Source organism: Ovis aries, chromosome 3 (assembly GCF_016772045.2).
Source record: "Ovis aries strain OAR_USU_Benz2616 breed Rambouillet chromosome 3, ARS-UI_Ramb_v3.0, whole genome shotgun sequence".
NCBI classification, from domain to species: Eukaryota; Metazoa; Chordata; class Mammalia; order Artiodactyla; family Bovidae; genus Ovis; species Ovis aries.
The window spans coordinates 146,218,175-146,232,344 of NC_056056.1; the positions used below are offsets into that span (position 1 = coordinate 146,218,175).

At 36.0% G+C, this 14,170-nt stretch overlaps 1 protein-coding gene across 4 annotated transcripts in view; it reads right to left on the bottom strand.

Moving 5' to 3' along the window:
• The window catches only part of CNTN1 (contactin 1), a 417,338-nt gene that overhangs the window by 161,407 nt on the left and 241,761 nt on the right, over window positions 1-14,170 (bottom strand). For all 4 annotated transcript variants that reach the window (XM_042246873.2, XM_060412756.1, XM_060412755.1 and 1 more), the window contains 3 exons: window positions 13,153-13,285; window positions 9,238-9,410; window positions 6,615-6,710 (listed from right to left, as the gene is read on the bottom strand). In XM_042246873.2, the coding sequence (XP_042102807.1) occupies window positions 6,615-6,710; window positions 9,238-9,410; window positions 13,153-13,285 (402 nt within the window). The remainder of the gene's footprint in view (window positions 1-6,614; window positions 6,711-9,237; window positions 9,411-13,152; window positions 13,286-14,170) is intronic.

Consider the following 14,170-nt stretch of genomic DNA (forward strand, 5'->3'; position numbering starts at 1 on the left):
GTTGATTTCTTTTAGGATTGACTGGTTTGATCTCCTTTCTGTCCAAGTGACTCTCAAAAGTCATCCCCAACACCATGGTTCAAAAGCATCAGTTCTTCAGTGCTTAGCCTTCTTTATGGTCCCAACCCTCACATCCATACATGACTACTGGATAAATCATAGCTTTGATTATAAGGACCTTTGTTGGCAAAGAAATGTCTCTGCTTTTTAATATGCTGAATAGGTTTATCATAACTTTTTCTCCAAGGAGCAAGCATTTTTAAAATTTCATGGCTGCAGTCACCCTCTGCAGTGATTTTTGAAGCCCAAGAAAATGAAGTCTTTTACTGTTTCCACTGTTTCCCCATCTATTTGCCATGAAGTGAATGATTCTATTAATATTAATTGTTGTCCTTATGCTGATTTAAGAAGGTCAGGTAAAAACCACAGAAGAAACAAAATAAGCAGAAACTTTGGAGGCTGCTTAAATTGCTGAAATCAGGTTTTTGGAATTGGGAAACAAATAATTCTATGTTTATAGTATTTAGAAATAACATTTATCATATATTTTAACAGACTGTGAATCAAAATAATATTTATAGTATATTTAACAGATGTGAGTTAGTCTAGTGTTGAAATAATTTTTGTATTCTCACTTAAAAAGAAAATTAATATTTTTGTAATGATTTCTGGACACAAATTCCAAAAAAAAAAAAAATCAGAGTCAGGAAAGTACAGATTTCCTTACAGAAGAATTTTCTTAGCTATACAATATTTCAAGATATCACACACAAAACTAATTCAGAATATTCTGAGTACTCCATAGTTATGTCAGTGTGGAGACCTGTATATTTAATTCTAGACTAAATATTAATATGACTTTGGTCAGGCTATTTTAACTACCATATTACTCAGTTTCTCTAAATTCTAAGAAATTTTTCTGTGTACCACTCATTAGAGAAGAGGAACAGGATAATGTTTTACTCTTTGAATCTTAAAGGGAGAAAAGTTGGGTCAGAGAAGTTATTGCCATGATGTTGGTAAAAACATAAATCTTGTACTACAGAATAATTGCTCTGGCTGATTTAAGGCCCACTGGGTATTTTCCTAAATATTCAATGTGAAAGTGTTAGTTGCTCAGTGTGTCCTACTCTTTGCAACACCATGGCCTGTAGCCTGTCAGGCTCTTCTGTCCATGGGTTCTCCAGGTAAGAATAGTGGAGTGGGTAGCCATCCCATTTTCCATGGATCTTCCTGACCAACGGATCAAAATTGGGCCTCCCCTTCAGTTTACTGAGTTATCTTCTGCTGCTGCTAAGTTGCTTCAGTCATGTCTGACTCTGTGCGACCCCATAGACGGCAGCCCACCAGGCTACCCCATCCCTGGGATTCTCTAGGCAAGAACACTGGAGTGGGTTGCCATTTCCTTCTCCAACACGTGAAAATGAAAAGTCAAAGTGAAGTCTCTCAGTCGTGTCTGACTCTTTGCGACCCCATGGACTGCAGCCTACCAGGCTCCTCCGTCCATGGGATTTTCCAGGCAAGAGTACTGGAGTGGGTGCCACTTCTATGTGCCACTAAACAAGACAAATTTGGTCGTTGCCCTTGTGGGACTTGTAATATTGATAATATAAATTTATTTAATAGATTTTTGTCTACTGATAAGCCATCTACTTGGACAAAAGAATAATTGCAATATGTTGGAGGCTATCTTTTCTCACTAAATCAAAGCTAGAGATCACTATTGTCATTTTAAAACAAGGACACAGAGGTTTAGCTAGGTTGACTCGCCCAAGGATGTATAGCAATCAGTTCAGCTCAGTCTCTCAGTCATGTCTTACTCTTTGTGACCCCATGGACTGCAGCACCCCAGGCTTCCCTGTCCATCACCACCCCCCGGAGCTTACTCAAACTCATGTCCGTCAAGTCGGTGATGCCATCCAACCATCTCATCCTCTGTTATCCCCTTCTCCTCCTGCCTTCAATCTTTTCCAGCATCAGGGTCTTTTCCAATGAGTCAGTTCTTTGGTGGCCAAAGTATTGGAGCCTCATCTTCAGCATTAGTCCTTTCAATGAATATTCAGGACTGATTTCCCTTAGGATTGACTGGTTTGATCTCCTTGCAGTCCATTTAGCAATAGGAAGGCAGAACTGATCTTCTAACTTCCTTTTCCACCCCGGAACTACCGAAACTGTCCCACAATTGGTGTGGTTGCTGGCCTGCTGATCAGACTTAAGAATGAAGCTTAATTTAGGCAATCAAGAGCCATACTCTGACCCAGTTCTCACGGGCATTCAGTGGATTATCTGTCTTCCCTTACTCCCTGCAAATGGTAAAATTAACCATCTCTGAAGAAGTCAGCAGCCATTTTCCTCATAGCCTTGCTGTCTGGCTAAAATAATAAATTATTATAAAATTATTTTTTAGGAAGAGTAAATACCAGGACTGTTTCAAAAACATTGCTTTTATTGATAGGTGTCTGGGATTTTTTTCTTTGCCTCAAGAGAGTCTGGACCATATTACAGGGGGGATTTGTTTTGGCCAATTATAGTGCATTTGATCAGTTTCATTGTATTACTTTGAAATATACCACTTACCCAAGCTTGATAAATAATTTTACATTTCTCCTTGAAATATATTTGAAGTACTTAAGTGCTCTCTGTCTACAAACTTTTTTGAAGATGTTTGTACTTTTTGTTGTTGTTCTTGTTGTTAATTAACCTCGTTAGAACAGAATTTACCTATACCAATAAAATCACAATAGCTTCTAACTTTTGTTTGACACCTATAGTAACCTATATATTAAATTCTTTTAGAAAGAAATTTATACCACGTTATACTGTGGACTCATATATTCCCTACTATGGTCTAGCATGCTTGTCTATTTTTATGCTTACCTTTCTAGTCTACTGAGATTCATTCAATATCATATTTAACATTTAATGAGGTTTTTCTCTTCAGAGTATTCCCACTTTATTATTTATTTAAAAATCCACACCATGTCTATTATTAGATATCCTATATTTTCTCAATAGTACTCACTCTTCATATGATGGGCCTTTATTTATCCTCTTACCGAATATGCACATATATGATTTCTATTTTGTGATACGTGTAACTCAGTTTCTGATGGTTCTCAAAATTACTTGGAATCAAAGAATCATTTTTCCCTTTTCTGAGGACCCAGAGGTTTAGAAAGTTTTACACATTAATGAATTAATGCTTCTATTTAATAAAACAAGATCTAAACAGGAAATTTATCTTTTGTTAAAATTATAATCACTATGTATCTATCAATTTAATGAACACATTTATTTACTCTTTTACTTTCTCATTCCTCAAATATTTGTTGGACACATATCCTGTGCTAGGCACTAGGCAATCTGTTGCATATCAAGTGTTGTTATAAAATTGAATCAACATTTTTATTGATACAGTTAAATATAAGTATTTCTAATAAATAAACAAACTGGTTCAAATAAGAGTTTCCTCTTTGCAAGAAATTGTAGAACACCCAAATCCATAGAAAAATGTAGTGATTGTAAATGATGAGATTGTCCCCTAGATCTTTTTCCTGTGCATAAATCAGAGGTGAATTCAATAGTCGTGAATAAAAAAATCCTTAATGAAGTGAGATATACTTTATTTGTTTTAATGATGATTCAAAATATAATATTAAATGCATTGAATACATTTTATTTACTTTAATAATAGTCCTTTTAAATTAAATATCCATTTTATAATTTAAAAACATTAAATTTGAATCTCATAACAAGGTCTGTGAAGTAGGTGGCACAAGAATTATTACTCTCAAATTTTAAACAAGTAAACTGAGATATAGTTATGGCTAAGTTAACTTGACTTAGTAAGGAGTAAATTTTAGGTTATCAGATCACCAAATAGAGCCAACAAGATTTGACTACTATAAATAGTTGCATATATAATATTCTTTGAGTTTCAGAATCCAACTCCATGAAATATTAACTGCAATATATAAAACCTTAACTGTATATAGTGGAAAGATAGATTTATGACATGGAAATGGTAAAATAGTACACACATACATATACACTATGGTCTTGTAGCGTATGTCCATTCTTATATTTGAAGGTGTCATGTCTAATGTTCAAAGAGGTCATAATCCACTAAGAGCACAAGTGGAGATGAAGAGTAGTTCAGGTTCTGTTCTGTGATTAATGATGTTTCTTTGGCTTATTTAAAAGACCTTCCAGTCCTGCCCCTACCCATATAAACATTTGTATCTTTATCAGGATGAAGAGGTAATATACTCATTTGGCTTAATGATTTGAAGCTTCTAGCAACCTTAGTCTTGGTCCATGAAATTCTTCAGTCAACAAAGTTGTAAAGATGCCACCAGAGGCTTGAAAACAAGACCCATCTCAGGAAAATCCCATAGTTTGTGTTCCTTGAACCATTCCCCCTATATCTATCTATACTACTTCCCTAGGTAATGATATGCAGTCCTATGACTTTGAAAACAATTTGTATAATGCTGTATCACAAACTGATACTCCTACCTCAGATGTTGCCCCTGGGTTCCACATTCATAGAACTGCCAACTGAACAACTCTTTTTGGAATTTTAAATTAGGTACCTCACTCTTACATCCACACCTGTTCTTCCAGACAACTCCGTCCTCTCCAGAGCTCATGACAAATACTCTGATGTCATCTTGACTCCTGGGTTTCTCTTATTCCTCACACACAAAGTCTGCCAGCCTGTACTCTTACCTCTTCCTGCAAACGATATCTTGAATTTAACGACTTCTTCCTACCTCCAGTTCCCCTGCTCTGGTCCATCATTCATGGCCTACATGATGGCAGTACCTTTAACTGAACTCCTGGTTTCACTTTTATACTCTGCTGAGTCTTTTCTTAGAACAGTAACCAGATTTGTCTTTCTATATCTTAAGTGATGTCCTGTGATTCTTCTGCTCAAAGCTCTTTAATGAAAATCTCACTCAAAGCACATGTCAATGGTTTGTGGGAAACACTATGAACATGAGGGGATTTTTTCAAAATTTTGTCAGTTCTTTAAAAAAGAAAAGACCACTCCTTCATTGAAAATTTTTTTACAACATTTGAATTCATAAATTTCTCCTTTTGTTGTTGCTCAGCCACTAAGTCATGTCAGACTCTTTGCGACCTCATGGACTGCAGCATGCCAGGCTCGTCTGTCCTCCATTGTCTCCCGGAGTTTGCTCAGATTCATGTCTACTGAGTCTCCTATGTATACCAACTAATTCTTTTTCTCCCACAATTATAAGAAAAAAATGATCAACATTTGATTATAAACAGTCTATTATTTATACACAATCAGAACAGTATATATGTATATGTATGTATATTCCATATTAATATATTCCAGATTTATAATAGTCTGTTATGAATCATTCTACATAGAGATATTTAGAGACAACTTTATGACATTAGATTAAAACTATAAGAACCCAGAATGCTTTTTTATGAGAGAAAAGTGGTATAAATATATTGTTTGAGGAAGATGTTTGATAAATGAAATGAATGAAGATATTATATATGCAGTGTTCATCTTTTAATCAATGGTTTTGTAGCTTTCATTTTAGCCATATCAAATTACTGAAAACATGTATTCCAAAGCTGAATCTTGTAACAGATGAACTTCAGTTTAGCCCCTTTCTTGTGTACAGAGATACATTGACAGCACCTGTGTACCTGTTGTGACAACTCTGAAGATTGCACATTTCTTAAACTTTGCTTCAGATTTAGGAAGACTCTTTATACGAGTATCTGGAAATACAATGTGCACAGACAAACCCAGGGCTTTACCAGAGGAAGTCTGAGGGAGCACTCCAGTGGGGAGGAGTAAGGATGAAGGGCAGAATCCTCGCTGAGGAATGTGAAGGTCAACAATTTTGCTCTGCATCCAATTCTGGATTTTCCTCAGCTTTTATTTTCTTTACTATATGTATTTGGAACTCACATTTTGTTTGTGGATTAGAACTCCTAAAGAGATTAATAATTTATTATGTCTCTTTCTTTCTGGTGTTTAATTACAGTTCCTAATATATTTGGCTGCAGTCCATGGGTCCCTAAGAGTCAGACACGACTGAGCGAATTCACTTTCACTTTTCACTTTCATGCATTGGAGGAGGAAATGGCAACCCACTCCAGTATTCTTGCCTGGAGAATCCCAGGGATGGGGGAGTCTGGTGGGCTGCCGTCTATGGGGTCACACAGAGTCGGACACAACTGAAGCGACTTAGCAGCAGTAACAGCAGTATATTTTAGATGCCAAATTATTAATAAAATGATTATTTCCTCCTTGGTACTATTCTATTACAGGAATTATTTGTAGAAAATCTACCATATTTTCTCCAGTGTAACAAGACTTTAATAGGAACATAATCCAACATGCATGTCATTTTATAAGCTGAAATGATCATAGACCTTTGGAATTAGGGACAACTGTTTAAAGAATCAAAAAAGCAAGCATCTATAAGCTCTAGTAAGTGATGTATTAGAAGGTTATACAAATATTGAGTCTTAATTATAAATGCTCCAATATCATTAAGAAATAAAATGTTCCCACTTCATTTCCTAGATGCTTATAATCATAGAAGAGCTAAGTTTACCTGGGAAATGGTATGGAGGGTCACAGAGCAGCACCATTCCTTTCCCTTCTTTCACTCTGACCTCAGGACGTTCCTCGGGTGGGAAAGGATCAAGATCTGGTCATGAAAGCAAGAAGGAAAACATTCATTCTCCGGGCAATGGAAAAATTGATACTCATTAAAGTTTCTTTTTCAGCTGCTGATTCACTTTTATATACAATATTTCTCTGTTGGTTTGGTGAAGCTTATCCAAAGCTTACTCCAGCCTTTTCAGACACTGGAATGTGCACACATTACAGAATATGGACATTGGCAGCATCTGTATAACTGTTGTGACAACCCGGAAGACTGTGCATTTCCTAAACTTTGCTTCAGATTTAGGAAGACTCTCTGTAAGAGTATCTGGAAATATGATGTGAACAGACAAATCCAGGGCTTTACCAGAGAAAGCCTGAGAGAGGACTCCAGTGGGGAGAAGGAGTAAGGATGAAGGGCAGAATCCTCGCTGAGGAACGTGAAGGTCAATAATCTTGCTCTTTTTCAAATTCTGGACTTCCCTCAGTTTTTATTTCCTTCACTGTGTTCTGTGTATTTGGAACTCACACTTTGCTTGGTTTCTTGGATAGTCTACTATCTGATTCTTCATTTGTGTTACTGGTTCTCATCCTGTTTCAGTCTTGTCTCATCTCCAGTTCCTTATGTGTGATCAGTTGGTGTTTGGCTACTAAGTCATGTTCGACTTCGTGACCCCATGGACTGTAGCACACCAGGCTTCCCTGTCCTTCACTATCTCCCAGAATTTGCTCAAACTTATATCCATTGAGTTGGTGATGCTGTTTGACCTTCTCATCCTCTGTAGCCCCCTTCTCCTCTTTCCCTTAATCTTTCTCAGCATCAGTGTTCTTTCCAGTGAGTTGGCTCTTCACATCAGGTGGCCAAAGGATTGGAGCCTCAGCTTCAGGATCAGTCCTTCTAATGAATATTCAGGGTTCATTTACTTTAGGGTTGACTGTTTGATCTCCTTGCTGTCCAAGGTACACTCAAGAGTCTTCCCCAGCACCACAATTTGAAAACATCAATTCTTTGGCACTCAGCCTTCTTTATGGTCCAGCTCTCACATGACTACTAGAAAGGCCATCAGTTCAGTTCAGTTCAGTCACTCAGTCGTGTCCGACTCTTTGCGACCTCATGAATTGTAGCACGCCAGGCCTCCCTGTCCATCACCAACTCCCAGAGTTCATTCAGACTCACATCCAGCCATCTCATCCTCTGTCGTCCCCTTCTCCTCCTGCCCCCAATTCCTCCCAGCATCAGAGTTTTTTCCAAAGAGTCAACTCTTCGCATGAGGTGGCCAAAGTACTGGAGTTTCAGCTTTAGCATCATTTCTTCCAAAGAAATCCCAGGGCTGATCTCCTTCAGAATGGACCATAGCTCTGACTAAATGGACCTTTGTCAGCAAAGTAATGTTTCTGCTTTTCAATATGCTATGGTCAGTACTCAAATTACGAAATCTAGTTTTTAATTCTCTTAATATGTTTATATCTCTGAAAAATTATTATTCCAATAATTATCTTTTTGCAAAGAACCCTTCAAATCTACTTTTCCGGTCCTGATGTCTCCCTGGAATGCTATTCATATTCTAAAACTTAGTTGGAGTCTATCTCACTGTGGATAACAATGTCTCCTCTAAATGTGAAGAGACCATTGAAGTGCTTCCTTTATCCTTGAACTTGGTCTTAATTGCTCCCATTCCATTTTAAAGAGAGCAAAATGTTTCTGCCCTTTGACTAGACTTTCCTTAAGGAAATATGCAAGGTCTTTTTCCTTCAGTGAATCTGCTGCTTATTTCTTCAAGGATTGAGTTTATCATTTACACTCTCACTGTCACCAGGTGAATTTAGTCTGGCTGCACTTGCTGATTTTGTCTCACTCCCTTCTGGTAATCAGTACCACTTGGGTCCTTTTCAAAATGTCACTTTCATCCTATAATTCACTTTGCAAAATATTTAAATGACTTATAAAATCATGTATGGAGAACATCTAGTCTAACTCTTCTCCCAATACACATTTTTATTTCATAATAACCTCTAACTTTTAGTTTAGCACAATGTTTCTCAAAGTATTTTCATTATTATTTTCCCTGAAAAGAGAAGTTTCATTTAATTTAAACTTAAATCAGTTAACATTTAATTCATTACTAACAAGAAAAATTAAATACTAAGGAATAAGACCATTATGTTGTAATATATAAAACCGTTCCCTCCCTCCAAGAACTGATTTTCACTACCTTGGGAACAATATCATCCCCAGTGAGAATCCAAAGCTTAGCATTTCCACTGAGAGTAATTTTTAGAAACTTATTCAAGATCTTTCTGAACATGACCTTAGTTTATTTTCCAGTGTTATTTTTCACTACTTTAAGTACATTCATAATATTCCTCATAACACTTTGCTCTCTTGGAATTGTTTTTCTTCTCCACACAATTAAGGCCCACTAATCTTGTAAAACCCACCTCATCTATAAGTCTTTCTCTCACTTTTCTTTCTCCTGGATTTCTCCTTTTTTTCGCTTAATTCTTCTGATAACGTCTAAAATTTTCTTTACCTAAATGCACATACCCATTTTAAAGTCACAGTTACTTACATCCAAAACTCAGGGTTGCTTCAGTGCTTCTGACCATCCCATAGTTATTTGATGCTAGACAGTAATATATTCCAGCATCTTTCTGTTTGTCCGGATTGTTGATAACAAGGTTTCCTCCTACCATACTGTACCGATCACTTGTCAGATCAATATCCCCATTATTCATTCTCCATCTATGAAAAAATAAGTAAATGTCATATCAAATGTCAAGAGGACTGAAATCAGTATCCTGGGATAACATCGTTCTAAAATAATATGAGTACAGCTCCATATGAAAGAAGATGATTAAATAGTTGACTCAGAGTGGTACTTCTTCATATTCTATAATTCCATGTCTCTGGGCTCATGATTTATAATTTAGTTCAGGCACAGAAAGGTAAATGTTCAAGCATATGAGATATTTCCTTTTTTCACATGAGGTATTCCAAAGGACAAATATTTCATTGAATTTTGCTACATAAACTGGTTTCTTAGCAGATATACATGGATCATAAATGATAACCATTTATGCAGTAGTTAGATTCAAGAATAAATAAATGTTATATAAATATTTAAAATATTACTCTAGTAGAAATAAAATATGATATCAATACAAGATACCAAAGTATAAGATTTCAAAATGTAAGATATCAATATCAAAGTCATTTTTGAATAAAATTTCATTTTGAGTAAAACAAACCAATGGAAATCAGGGGTTTACTCAGTTAATGTCATATTCTGACCACTAGAGGCCGATCACACCATTTGAAAATGGCTAAAGTCAATTGGGTCTTGGTATCAGGCCACAGATACATTATTGCAGATATATTGATGGTGATGGTGAATAAACTAACTAGAAACAGGAGTCTAGAATCTAAACTAACTAGAATCAGGAAACCTTCATGGTGAGATGATGAGAGGATTGCATATATAAAATAGTTTTCAATTAATCTGACCCCCTACATTATTTTATAATCATTCTCTTTTAGGGTTAAAGTTTCATGTCTTCTGCAGTGTTCTAAAACAAGAGCTATGTCAACCAGTGGGCTGTGACCCCATCACTCACGTCCTGGCTGCAGAATTCTGATTAGGGTTAGCATCTTGCCAGAAAGGCCTAATAATTTTATAATATTTTTAATAAACCAAATTACTAGGACATTTTTAGTTTTATTTTTTACAGTGTGGGAAGTAATTTAAAAGCAAACACAGAAAACCATGCTTTGCTTTTCAAAACCTACCAAATATCAGCCCAATGAATAAATCATCCCCTTCATCCTAGCTGATAGCAATATTGTCCCTGCCTGAACCATCCAATGTCAAGTCACTTAGCATTTGCCAAGGCAGTGGTTTCCCTTATGAAGCACTAGTTATATCAAAATATAAGATATCAATATAAATTCCTCCCCATTATATTCACTCCAAATTTTTATTTCTTGTTTTAACTTCTTCCCAGTGGGTCTGATTCTGCTCTTGATGTCATATAATGATTAAATTTTGCTGTGATTAGGTAAGTTCACTCGTCTAGTTGATTTTTCAGAATACTCACCATTGTTATAATCCCTTTCACACAGCCTTAAATACAATTTTTATTAGAGTTCTTGTTATTGTGGGAGACAGGGCAAGATAGTGAAAGTCTCAAGACTGACAAGTAAAAAAGTTCCCTGTTTTATCTTTCATGATGTTGCCATGAATAACAAATTATCACAGAACATACCATAAATATCAAAGTACTATGTGAATGACAAATTGCATGATTACCAAGGTTAGTATGGCTTTCCTTGAATATTAAGTAAATTTTCATTATGGCAAGTGTTATTTTGTCAGACAAGCTACGTTATAAGCTGAATAATTTTTTCTCACTTTGCTGTCAAATGCAGACCATCTTCACAATTAGACATCTACTTCTTCCCATCAGTTTTCTGTATTACTGTATAGATAATAAGGGCATACTTGCCCTGGGGACTTAAATGCTTCTGTAGTCTGTGGGAGGAAGTTGGTGATATGTTTGCCAAGCCAAGTTTTGCTTCTTATTGTTATTTTTTAAATTGTGGTAAGAAAACTAAATGGGACTTTGGGGAGGCAGATGTAAGGGGGTGTTAATATGTACACAATTTTAGTGATGTAAAACTTTGCTTCTTACAGTCTCTATGGTGGCAGTGGGGCAGCAAAGAGAAGCACACGTTCCTAGAACACTATCTGAGAACAACCTCTTTCTGTTCTTTTATTCTCCATAGGAGCCTGGAGGCTGATTTGCTTAGGTTCCACGTGTATGAACATCAAGGAAAGAGAATCACAGAATAACCATCACTGAAAATAGCTTTTCAAATACTATCAACCCGTCTAGATAGATGAATAATGAAAAAAAATTATATGTTTCCTTGAAAGTCATTGAAAGTCATAAAACCTGTGTTTCAGTCTTAGAGCTGTGATTTACTAGTTCTGGAGCAAGTCAATTTACTTATATAGCTCACAGCTTCCTTTCCTATTAAATTCTGTACTTGATGTAAAATTCTGTACTTCTCTAGAGCCTGTCATTAGTTACACTATGCCAAGTCCAAGTTTATGTAAACTCCCATCCTGAACGACTTAAGGGTAGAAATAAATCTAGCCCATCAAATATTTTCGGAACAAATATGTTATTTATATAATTTATAAAATATCCACTTATACTGCACTCCAAGATGGTGATTTTGCATATAAATTTATATTTTATTTTATGAAAAATTTTGCAATTATAGTTAAAGGCACTAGGAAATGAGTTCAAGTATAATGAAATGAAAGGAATGTGTATTCTTCATGATAATAAATGTTTAAGAGCAATGAAAAGTTGTTTTTCTATTCATGAAAAGAAAAATCTACTACTAAAATCAACTTTGTTGAATGACAACCTTCAATTAACTCAGGTGATATGAACGCACAAGAGCCCCAATTTCCCTGTCAATCACTTGCTTTGTTTTCATGGAACCAAAATCCATTGGCATTTGGTTAATTTAAAAATCTTATTCTTTATATCAGACTAGAAACTGTTAGTATATTTTTCTAAACACCCTAAAGCATGAAACTGATGGTTACTTTTTATAAATTTACTTTTGATAGTGTTAATAGGTACTCCAGAAAAAACATGAAGAGATATATAGATTGTCTGATAGGTAGAGTCATTTAAAAAATTTGTTTTGTTGTGTGGAATATAGATTTGAGACTACTGAAAAATGGTGTTTTCTAGAATTATCTATGTAATATGCTCTGTAAATGTGGTTAATATACACTATTATCTGTCCTCTGTATATATGAGTTATCCAGGCCAATACATGGAGAAGGAAATGGCAACCCACTCCAATGTTCTTGCCTAGAGAATCCTGTGGACAGAGGAGCCTGGTGGGCTGCTGTCCATGAGGTCGCACAGAGCTGGACATGACTGAAGCGACTTAGCATGCATGCATGCGTTGAAGAAGGAAATGGCAACCCACTCCAGTATTCTTGCCTGGAGAATCCCAGGGACAGAGGAGCCTGGTGGGCTGCCATCTAGGGGTCACACAGACTCGGACACAACTGAAATGACTTAGCAGCAGCAGGCCAATAAATAGAAAAACAGTTTATCCTCAAGTGCATATATTTAAATTCTGCATATTTTTCAGGTAACCATTTTCTTACTTAATAGCATGATCTCCATTAGCCAATTTTTAAGTGATAATGCTAAATGGTACTGGCATTCTCTGTGCAGGAAATAGGAAGTGAATTATATGCATATGTTTAAGAAACTATTTCAGTATTAAACAACTGTTTAAAACTTAGCTGTATGACAATATTTTTGATAATGACCCTAGATTTTGTAGAAAGCTTTAGGCCATAACTTTCTCTATAGGTACAGGATCATAGATGCTGATCTGTAATCTTAGTCCAACACTTCATTCTGAAAAGAGCAATGAGGTACGTTACTTGTAAACTGGGAAAGGGCTGGCTCGTGCCCTACAGTTTAGTGAAACTTTTCCTTCCGGTGACTCCTCTGGATAAATGGTATTGATTGGTTGTTCTTCAAAAATTGGTCCAAATCCTTTGTCTTCCTCAGAAACTATAAGAAAAATAAAATTATTTTATATTCCTTTATTTTAGAAGTCAAAGAAAATTTGAGTACATTTAAAAAGGTTTTTTTTTGAAAGAAAGGTCAGAAACATGGAATTTCCAGTGTCATTTGAACCAAAGATGTTTGCCTCTATGATTCTGAGGAAAATATTTAGGTTTATTCAAAATTCTTTTCTACTTATCTCTCATCGTTTTCTGAAAAGCACTCTGCGTTGCCATGCTTAACTAATTAGCGCGTCTCAAACAAGCCATGCTTTCATGCCTCTGAGCTTTTCCTCTTTCTGGCACCACCATCTCATTTCTCTCCTCGCATCAAAATTTGTACAATCCTTAATGACAATCATAAAGTTAGCTCCTTCGGGAAGCCAGCTCTCAAACTCCTCCTAGTTTTAGTAGGTCCACATTCTCATCACTCCCTAGCAGGCTTATGGCACTTAACACAGCTGCTGTGATTCTTGATGCAATTTTCTGTTTTACTAGATTGCAGATGCCTGGGGAAAGGTTTACTAGATTGCAGATGCCATAATTTCTATACCGCACTCTCCTCCACAGCTGTCTAGCAGTGTGGAATATAATAATTGTTTAACAATTTTCAAACAATAGAATGAATACATTTCTAGAAGTTCTGAGGAAATGAGTCCTTTTCTTGGGTCAGTTCCTGTTTTGTTTTTCTCTTTAAACATGTGACCAGCACTGGTAGCATCTAGAACAATCTGTAAATTACTGAACAATCCATGAGTTATCAGTAAATGGATATGGGATCTGGTCAGCTGGTTTAAAATCTACCACAAAAATACCAGTGTTGAAGCAGTTGTTCCTGACAGCGTATCCTCTCTGGAGAGGAGGTGTGACACCTCACAGCAGGATGAGGAAG